Genomic DNA, 11,370 nt, shown 5'->3' with positions numbered 1-11,370 from the left:
AGAAGTCTACTGACACTTCTATGAGAGATTTAGAATTTGTAGATGTATGTAGAAAGTACTTCTGCTCTTTATATATTTAAAAATTATTTTGCAAATTATTCTGGGATCAGTATTTTTATTCCTTGTTCTTTTCTTTTACAATACATGATAATAGAAAATAAGTAAGGGTTCTAATTTCAGAATAAAATCGTAACACAAATGGTTTCTATGTTTTGGTTCGATTGGGATCACTACAATAAATATGGGCTTTAGCAACGCTAAAATTAACGGTGCCTTGAAATCGTTCTCTTAGATGGTTTTAGACAACAGTTTTTTAAATGTTACTATTGAAGTTCAATTTTTTTTTATTTTATAGCAACAAAATAAAACCGTTCTCTTTGACTATTTTAAATAATGATTTTAAAACCATTACAACAATTTTTTTTAATCAAGCAACAATTTTCTAATGTTTAAATAATTATACAAAGATATCCATAAAAATCGTTCCCTAGGAATACTTAATTTATAGTACACATAAAAACCATTGCCAAAATTTACTACATCTTAAAATTATTTTATTAGATGGTCTTAGACAACGATTTTTACAGTATTTCTATTGAAGTTTAATTTTTTATTATTTTATAGCAACAAAATAAAACCGTTCTCTTTGACTATTTTAAAGAATACTTTTATAACCGTTACAACGATTTTTTTTATAAAATAATAATATTTTAATATTATTTAAATAATTATGCAAAAGATACGCATAAAAATCATTCTTTAAAAACACTTAACTTATGGTCCACATAAAAACCGTTCCCTAAAAATACTTAACGTATAATACACATAAAAATTATTCCTTCCAAATATAATGTTTATTTTTAATTTTTGACAAAATAATTGTAAAAAAAATATCTAAATTATATTATTATTCAAAATAATAATCTAAAAATCTAATTATTTAATATTTATTCCCAACTGTTAAAAATATAATTATAAAAGTACCTAAATTATATTAATATTTAAAATAGTTATCTAATAAAAAATCTAAATATAACATTATATTACTTATATATTATTATTGTTAAAAGCTCTTCACTAATAAAAATTTTTACTATTTTTTTTTATACTGAATATGTACATTACGCATTAATTTCACTTTCTTATATAGAATGTTCTATGTAATTTCTTTTTCCCATGGTTCTTGTTATTTTCTTATTTTTGATAAGTTACTTAGAAATTATTTTATTTATTTAAAAATTTTATTTTTAAAATATTAAAATAAACTAAATTAAATTTCTTTTGAATTATTAATCTTATTTAGTTAGGACTTTTATATAATTTTTTAATAACTAGTCAGTATACATAGTTAAAATTAAAATGTAAGTAATTGTAAAATAATAAAAATTAAAAAATTTAATTTAAATAATTAAAATTTTAAATTTAATTTTATGAATAAAATAAATTAATTAAATAATTTCATATTTTAAACTAAAATAATAATTTCAACTCATTAATAAATTAATAAATAAATATTTGATATATTTTTTAAATAATTTTATTATTTTACAATTACTTATATTTGATATATTTTTAAAATAATTTTATTATTTTGCAAGAAGGTAAAACTAATAATTAAGATAGGTCTTGATAAGGGGTGAGAATTGAAATTCATATTCTCATTATCATCCTCGATTGTGATGGTAAGTGTAGTTTGCTCTCACTTAGTTATCCTCTAACAATTGAAGGAAAGTCAAGTGAGCAAAATTGACTATAGTCTATAAGTCCTAATAAAAGATTAGCTTTGGTAGACTTCAAGCCAACTAGCAACTTTCAATTACCAATCAACAATAGATTTTGATAACTCAAGAGTCTTCAAGATACCAACCCAAACCAAGAACACAAAAATCTATTCCAAAATCCAACCAAATATTTTATTAAACACTTGGAAGGCATAAAAGGAAAGTATGATAAAATTGCAACAATAATAAAATCTAAAGCTATCAAATGCAAAATAACAATAATAACAACTCACTTGAACAACCATAAACATAGAAGCATCAAATTGTATTAAAGAAATCAAAATTAACAAGAGTGTTCATAAACTAAAAAGTGATAAAATAAAGAAAATAACAAGTAAAATTAAGAGAACAAATATGTAAGAACAATAATAAGTAACGGAAACTAAATCAAAATAATAATTGAAAGCTAAATCTATATATGGAAAGAACTAATCTAAAAACCCTAATTTCTAGAGAGGAGAGAGCTTCTCTCTTTAGAATTCTATCTTAAAACATGGTAAAAACCTAAACTAACACTCCTTTGTTCATCCCCTTTCAATCCTTAGGTTCAATAGCATCAGAAATGGGTTGGATTGGGCCAAAATGAGCTAGAAATCACGGATCACGTTTTCCATTAAGTGAGTCACGCGCTGTATGTCATGCGTACGTATGAGGCACGTGTACACGTCACTTAACTTCATGTCCACTATAGCAAATTACATATCATTTTGAAGCCCCAAATATTAACTTTTCAATGCTATTGAAACCGCCTCATTTGGACCTTTAAAGTCATCCTTGCCTTCAAAACCTTAAATCACTCAAACAAACATATCAAGTCATCGAATGAGAAATAAGTGAATTAAATTTAATAATTTAAGAGCTTAAAAAACATATTTTTAATCATTAAGCACAATTAGGAGGAATTCATAAAATCATGCTATTTTAACGAATAAATGTAGAAAAAATTGATAAAATCCACCATATTCAACATAAGATAAATCATAAATTTATTTATAGTTTATCAGCAACCAGCATCTTTACAGATGTGACCTTTTTAAAAGTATGTTGATAACTTAAAAAATGTGACAAAAAACCATTGTTACATTTTTCGCACTTTTTGACACGTTTTAAAAGTATGGTAAAAAGTTGATCTTGTAGTGGGTCTAGTTTTAATGACTATGTAGTCTAACAAAATTAACAATTAAGAACAAATTTAAAATATTAGAGACAAATTTAAAATTTACATTTAAAATTTAAAATTTACATTTAACGGATAAAAATGATATTTTACTTTATTTGTTTTAAGAATTATAAACAACATCTTTTGAATTAGCTCAACATACACTTAGTTCTTAGAGTCGGTCGTCGTAGTCCACTTCAAAGTTCACCGTCTTCCGTTTGGCCTCACTCTCACGAGCAAACCTCTTTTCATCCTCAAGGTCAAGGAGAAAATTTGCTCAGGACAAGTGTCCTTGTCCACAGCATCGATTACAAACCTCTCCATAACAGACGCCGCAATGGATTTCATCTGAATATAAGCCATATCCTTCCCCAAACACATCCTCGGTCCACCGTGAAATACCGGATACCGGAACGGGCTTTCACTTCGCCACACTTCATTACCATCCTCATCAAAATCAAACCACCTTTCGGGCTTATATTCCGCACAATCCTGACCCCAAATACTCTCCATCCTCCCCATTGCATAAGTGTGAATCATCACAAACCAATCTTTCTTGATCACTGTTCCATCCGGCAAAACGTCGTCGTTTAAGCACGCCACAGTGTCAGCTGGAACCGGAGGGTACAGCCTCATTGCTTCAGAAATCGCGGCGTGCAAGTACTTCATCTCCTTCAGCTCTTCGTACGCAAACGCTGCCTCCTCGCTCACGCGCTTTTCGCTCGACGCTCGAACAGTTTCAATTTCTTTGATTATCTTATCCTTGACGTCAGGCCTTGAAGAGAGAATCCAAAAGAACCAGCTCAGCGCAGACGACGTAGTATCGCGGCCAGCCAAAATGAAGCTTATAACGACATCACGGAGAAACTCCAGGGAGTTATCCTCTGCGGCCATGAACCGTGATAATAAGTCCACGTCATCGTTTGTGGGATCCTTGGCTTCTATTCTCGACCGTATGATCTCATCAGCGAATTCATGTACGGTGAAGATTGATTCCCTAAGCTTCTTTTCGCTTCCAACGTTAAGCAGCCTCTTGAGCTTCCACAACAACTGAGGCACGCACAGGAACCTCCCGGAGCTGAGATTTGCGGCGTCGTCGAAAGCGTGCATGAATCCGCTGCCGACGGTGTTATCTCCGGCGAGGCATGCCGGGTCGACGTTGAATGCTAGCTTGCAAACGCTATCAAATGCGAAGCGTTCAAGAACGTCCTGTAAGTCGAGAACGCTGTCTGTCTCCGAAGCTCTTTGAAGCAAGGGAATGAGCCTCGTTTGGATCTCGACAGTGACGTTTTGAATTGCAAAGTTTCGAAGCGACTTGGTGTTGAACCCGTAGCTTGCGATTTTGCGTTGGAGTTTCCAGAGGTTTCCATCGGAATTGAAGATTCCTTGGCCGAGGAAGTCTTCGAGGAGGTAGATGAAGCGTTGGCCTTTTGGGTAGTTGTGGAAGTTGGTTTTGAGTATGTGTTCGACGTTGCCCGGGTTGGCGGTTATGATGCAGTGGTGTTTGCTGAGACGGCGGAAGATCGCGGTGTGGGTAGGACAGTGGCAGAGGATGTCGGTGGTCCAGTCTAGGAAGCGATGGCAGTTGAGGAGGGAGTGAGGAACTGAGCCCACGAGAGGGTACGTTTTGAAGCCCGTGGACTTGGGTTTAGGTTTATGGGAGGTGTGGGCTTTATGGTAAAGGTACAGGAAGGTGAGGAGAGAGAGAAAAAAAAGAAAGGATTGGGTTGAGAATAGCTCCATGGAAGAATTTCTATGAAGAGAATATTAATGAAGTGATAATATTCCTTTGCGAAGATTAGTGGGTCTATAAGTAGACAAAGGCAATGTGCTGCATATGTGTAATGGGGAATGTTTTCTTTTGTTTTTATTATGAATAAAGTGTTATGATTTGCCGGTGTCTTATTTTTAAATATTAAATAAATAGGATTTACATTCTCTAAATCTTAAATTTTATTTTAGAAGATAAAATATGGTCTTTTATTATTTATTTTATAAAAAATATTATTCGTGCATTAAAATTAATTACTAAAATCAGTTTTTAATGTATTTATATATGAATATATGTGTGAGTTTAATTTATTTTTAACATATATTTATATTTTAATATGTATTTTATACTGGTAGCTGATTTTAGTGTATACATAACATAGTTGTTATTTCATAAATAAGACCAAAAAAATATTAAAAAAATTATTTAAAAATAAAAAAAAATCATATCTTATCCTCTAAAATTTAAAATTTAAAAAATCTAAATTTAAATTAAAAAAAAAAAAAGGGTGATAGCTCTCTTTTAAAGTGGAATTTTCCTTCAATTGTAAAGTGTATCTGATGTTGGACTCCTACCAAAATGATCTAATGGTAGTTACTTCGTTATTCTCTCACTCTAAAAATAAGTAGGGGTATTTACGGAATTGAGTTGAGTTTAGAAAAAAATGAAAATTGAATAAAATATCTGATTGGATTAGTTCGAGTAATTCAATACCTTATTGAAAACAAAATTAAAAAATTAAAAAAAATAAATATTTTAAATAATAATAATAATAATAATAATAATAAAATGCATCGTCGATTTAAATTTAAACAATTATCATAATTTAAAAGACTTTAAAATATATATATATATATATATATATATATATATTAGATTTTATTTATTCTTTAATTAATTAGATAAATTGATTGGTTCGGATTCTACGATATCAAAACTAATACTCAGTCACTATTTAAGAAGATTTTTTATTTAGTTTTTTTTTTAATTTATTTTGGTCACCCAAAAAAAAACTAATACTCAAATTAATGAATTTAATCGGATCTTACCAATATAACTATTTTTGATGGGTATTGGATTATCTATACCCATGAACACCCAAAAAATAAGTATACATGAGAAAGTTGAGCTAATTCTGGTTAATGTTATATCCTCTATCTAAAGGTGGCTACTCTGATAAAGTTGTCAGTTTCAATTTTTTGTAAAGACATTTTTTATTTTGTGGTTGTTATTGATTTAAAAGCGTATCACTAAAAGTATTGCTTAAAGAGAAAGTGTTACCCTTAATCGTTAACTTGACTCTGATACCAATTTTTTCAATTTCGATTTTTCCAATTTTTTCAATTTCGATTTTTCCATTAATTTCCTTTTCGAAATTTCTATTAACTCTTCATATTTTACTTCGAATAAGTTTATAATTTGTATAGATTCAATTGGTGGTGCTTTATTTAAAGGATTTTGATAAAAATAATTTGCAACTTCATAATCTAAAGTATTGACCATTTCTACTATTTCTCTTGTATTTGTTATATGATCATTTATTACTAGTCCTTGATGTATATTTATAATTCTGATTTCATATTTATAATTTTTTAATTCTGTTTTAATTTCTATCATAATTATGATATTCTTTTTTGCATGGATTATTGTATATAAAATCTTTTATCTGTTTGTCTTTTTCTTTAATATAATTTCTCAAATCCTCAAAAACTTCTTTTATTTCTACACTTTCTCTTGTTTCTAAATATCTTTCTAATTTTTCAACTTCATTCTCCATTTTTTCTTTCAACAGCTTTAATTCTTTTAAGTCATAATATGGCTTTCCAGGCATTTATAAATTTTTTAAGTTTAATTCCAACTTGTTTATATTTATTCTTATTTCTATCCTTTTTATTATAAGATCATCAATTTCGATCTGAAGATTATTTAATTCCCTTTTATACTCCTCTATTTTACTTTTTAATTTTTTTGTCCTTTTTCTTTTTATTTTATTTTCTGGTTTTTCAATCTTTTTATGCTTCATTATTTATTTTAGAATTTCTGTAAACTCTATCATCGATTCATCACTATTTTCTAGAGACTCTATTAATTTTTCTAGCTCTTCAACTTCTCTTTTTAACTTGTCATAGATTATTTTTAGAGCTTCAAATGCTCTTTGATTTATTTTAGAAAACTGTAAATAATTCAAACGATTTTCTCTTTCAAAAAGCTCTTGTTTCTTGTCTTGATATGTTACATATATTTCTTCTTTATTTATTGTCATAATTTAGTATTTAGGATTTCATTTAATTTTTTGACCTTTTTTGTTAATTCTTTTATTTCAAAATTTTCTTCTTTAATTTTTAACTTAGATAAACTTAAAGGGCTATTAATTTTAGATTCTCTTATTTGAAAATTCGATGAGACCAATTTCCCTGATGGTTCTTTTAGTAATAAAACTGGGTTTTCAATAGCTTTATATTTTGGTATTTCTGTTTTTACAATTTTCTGAAATAATTCATCGACATAAATTCTTTCTCTGTTTTTAAATATTATACTATGATGGCTATTTGTTAAAGCATAATTTATTGCATATGTAATTGAAAATGGTTCATCATTTTATTCCATTAAATTCTTTCTGTGAAATTTATAAGCCAAACTTATAGATCTTCCAAGATTTTCAGTTGATAAAGGTATAGCATATCCAAGATGGGCATTAAATTTTACATTTACGTTTGCCAAATTTTCATGAACAATTCCAATTATTTGATCTATTGGGTCATCAGTAATTCTTTTGTCACAGATCGCTAAACTTATTGGTGAATTAATTCCTTTCATATATGTAGATTTGATTAAGACTTGTATGGTACTAATATGAATCCATCCAATTTTAAATCTTTTTTGTTGATCCTTAATTTTCTCAATCTGTTTACTCAATTCTTCATCATTTATCAAAGCTATTTCAAGTTCTCCATTGGCAGATTTTATCTTTATAGGGGCTTCAAGTTGAATTTTTCCATAGTATATTATATTTTTTCTATTAAAAACTTCTTTTAAAAGACTTTGTTTATTAAAATTTTCATTTGATTTGAGATTTAATTCTGTTTTTAGAACAGCCTGTTTTTCATTATCTAATAAAGCAGTTAATCTATAATAATCAGATTCTTCCGTTAATTCTAAACTTTCTAAATAATTCATAACTAAAAGACTAGGATGAAGATGTACCTTTCTGGAGAAAAACTTCCTTTATTTAGTATATTTTACAATAGATGTTTTTATCTCCAGATGGGAGATTGTAGATACTAACTTCAGAGGGGAGTTTAGAACTATTTTTTTCCTAAGGGAATTCTTTGTCAGACTACAGAATCGCCTCGGCAGCTTCCTCCTTGCTCTCCTAGCATATGAGTACTCTTAGCCTTCTGCTTTCTGTTTTCTGATCCTTCTTCAATTGCCTAAGCAACCTATTTATAATAGTTGGATCTGATGGACAATTCCCATCCTTACCCTTCTTATGACGTCATTGCTTACGTCATTGTTTGTTATCTTGCACCAGCTACATTATTGGTGCTTTATGACCTAAGCGCTTACGTCATTATGCAATAATGTTGAGGGATGCTTCAGATGCACTGTCCTCTTCTTTTATCATGTGGGCTTTAGATGTATTGTCCTCTTCTTTTACCATGTGGGTTGATTCCGTTTCATTATTGTTTTCTTCAGATATTTCTGAGGCACATAGCTGGCACTTGTGGTCTTCTCTATCTTTTATCAAATAGCAGAGATTCCTCTTTATCCTTTCAGAGAGTTTTTCTAAAAGTCCAGATAAGTTGTAGAATGCTGATTCAAATTTCACCAAGAGTCTCATCTCTTTTTCTTCAATTTCATTTCTTTTGCTGGACACGAGCAGAGTATTTCTACTTTTATAATTAATCCTTGTGTGAGATTCCTTTGTTATTTTTTGAGTTCTTTCAAAGACCCTTGCTAATGTGCTGGCTAGTCTTCCTTCATGACTGTAAATTGTTAAATCTTGAATTTGATCAATTGGTTGAAAATTTTCTGGGAAGACGGACATGAATATTACTTGGTGTGCTGGAACCAAGCATTCTTCTTCTTCATTAAAAATAGGTTGACTGTTTGTAAATTTTAGGGATACATCCCTTGGATTTACATTGTCAATCATATTTTTAAATCTCTTTACTGCATCAACAAATCCTGCAGGAAACTCACTAATAATTTTTAGAGCATTAAAATTAAAATTGTATCAATTAATCCATACTAGAAGAACTGATAACTGTCAGATGGGGAAGCATCTGGAAAGATAACCAGCTTTGTTAGCTGTTTTTTGGCAATAGGATAATATCCCAAAATTGTCCTTTTTTCTTCAGTCCAATTCAGGACTATATTAAAGGTTTCTCTGAGATTTGATCTACAGACCCTTTTCTTTTCCTTGATTTCAGCCCTTGTAGGAATGTTTCTTATTATTCCTGTTCTCTGGGTTTGAATTGGAGCTTTATCTGCTCTTTTTAGGGTTTGCTCTGGATGAAGAGCTTCATATTCCCTGAAGGATTCTTTTGCCTCTTCCAGTGTTAAAAATCCTCCTTTATGAATTATCCTTGATTGATGTGTGAATGGTGCTACTTTTTTCCAGGCATCATATACTCCTTTCATGGGGCCATTATAAATTACATAATATTTTTTATCCTGGGTGGATTTTTTAATAATTTCAGCAATTGTTAAATTTTCTGAAAATTTTTCTTCACCTGATTTGTCCACCATGCTTAGCTGGCTGAACTCTGATGGTTTTGGTTGTTGTGTTGATTTCATTGCTTGAATGGCCTTCTTGAGAGATTGGATCTGTGTTCTTATTTGCTGACAATGCTTGCATTTTTCGAGCTCTTGCTCATATTTTTGAATTTCTTGATGTATATTTATAATTCTGATTTCATATTTATAGTTTTTTAATTCTGTTTTAATTTCTATCATAATTATGATATTCTTTTTTGCATGGATTATTGTATATAAAATCTTTTATCTGTTTGTCTTTTTCTTTAATATAATTTCTCAAATTCTCAAAAACTTATTTTATTTCTACACTTTCTCTTGTTTCTAAATATCTTTCTCTTCTTTCAAAACCGAATTTTATGGTATTTTTGTTGCTAATTCTTCTATCATTTGGTTTTCTATTGATGTCATATAATCTCTTATAGTTCCTTTAGTATGAAACCCTATGTAATTCCAAATATCTCTTCCAGACAATTCACTAAGTTTTGGATTAGTAAAGGCTTCTAATAGAAGGAATTCAACCAGTTCTCGAAAATTTCTTTTTCATTTTTTATGGTCTAAATCGAGCATTCTTTCTCCTTCCATTTCCTGGATTTTAGGAACGTATTTTGATGGTATTTTTGTATATTTTGAATCTTTATTTATAAATCCTTTTTTAAAAGCATAATTATCAAAACATGTTTCCCATTTAAATTGAGATTGATTATCCTTAGATGTTCCAGCTTCATTTTTTACTTGTATTGGAATTGCTGGCTGTTCGTCACTTGAATAATCTAGGATGTGTTCTTCATTTTCTATATTTTCAAAATTTACTAATTCTTCTTCTATTTGAAATTCTTGTTCCATAATATTATTTTCTTGAGCCATTTTTAATTGTTTAAAAAGCATTGTAACTTCTTCTAATTTTTTTTCAATATTCATAATTTCAATGGTGATTTTACTTTTAATTCTGTTATGTTGATTATATTTTGAAATTTTTCTTCTTTGGGATTCTCTTTTTCCCTATTTCTTTGAAATTTTATGGATACTAATATTTCTTCAAGCATATCTACTATAGAATTTAATTGTGGGTTAAAAGTATGATAAAGATGTGGGGAATCATTTCCATGATAACATTTTTTAGAAATTCCGTGTGAAATATAAGTTTTTTCAGGTTTTTGAAGTCCTTCAATAAAACTTATAGTAAAATAAAGATTTTGAGAAAAATCATTTTGTATTGATTTTAAGAATTCGGTGTCATTACAGTTAACATTAGTTAAAATCATTAGTTTTTGATCTATTAATTTTGATAATTTAATTATTTCTTCTCTTAAATCTTCTAATTTATTTTTTTTCATTAAGTGACGCTTTTCTTTGTGAAAAGTTATGGTTTTAAGTGAAAAGTGTGGTTTTAGAATGTATGGTTTAGGTTTTGCCACGTAAGCGTCTTTACCATAAAGTTATTTTTTGGATCTTTATTTGAGTGGTGGCCCTATCTAAAACACAAGAATTGTCTCGTACTTTTTTATTTTCATTTTTTGCTTGAAGTTACAGCTGACAATTTTAGCATGGTGAATTCTATAATATAAAAAGAAAAGTTTTTTTACATGTGTATGTTTGTGTTGTCAAAAGAATAATGTGAAAAGTATTTAAAAAGAGAGTAATTGAAGAGACAAAATTTGACATGTTGCAAGTAAAATGTAGTGTATTTTGTCTTATGTAACATGTAAATGATGTATTGATTAAATATACTAATTATATTTATGTTAATTAATTATTAAAGATAATATTGGACCTTGTATGATTTTTTTTTTTTTTGAACTTTTTGAATGTACGCTCTCTCTAAAAATATTAACTTTACACACAAAAATTTATTAATATTTATTTATTTTAATATATTCCTTTTTTTTATGACTTAGATA

At 28.7% G+C, this 11,370-nt stretch overlaps 1 protein-coding gene across 1 annotated transcript; it reads right to left on the bottom strand.

Moving 5' to 3' along the window:
- Positions 1–2,224: 2,224 nt before the first annotated feature.
- On the bottom strand, positions 2,225–4,875 carry LOC112754616 (cytochrome P450 CYP94D108-like). The gene is made up of 2 exons (XM_025802317.3): positions 3,104–4,875; positions 2,225–2,568 (listed from the first exon to the last, which is right to left on the bottom strand). The coding sequence occupies exon 1, from the start codon at positions 4,681–4,683 to the stop codon at positions 3,145–3,147; it is 1,539 nt and encodes a 512-aa protein (XP_025658102.1). The 5' UTR covers positions 4,684–4,875; the 3' UTR covers positions 2,225–2,568; positions 3,104–3,144.
- Positions 4,876–11,370: the final 6,495 nt, after the last annotated feature.

This window comes from Arachis hypogaea, chromosome 16 (genome assembly GCF_003086295.3).
Source record: "Arachis hypogaea cultivar Tifrunner chromosome 16, arahy.Tifrunner.gnm2.J5K5, whole genome shotgun sequence".
Taxonomy (NCBI): domain Eukaryota; kingdom Viridiplantae; phylum Streptophyta; class Magnoliopsida; order Fabales; family Fabaceae; genus Arachis; species Arachis hypogaea.
Note: the sequence above shows the minus strand (reverse complement) of the source record. Positions and strands in the feature narration are given on the sequence as shown.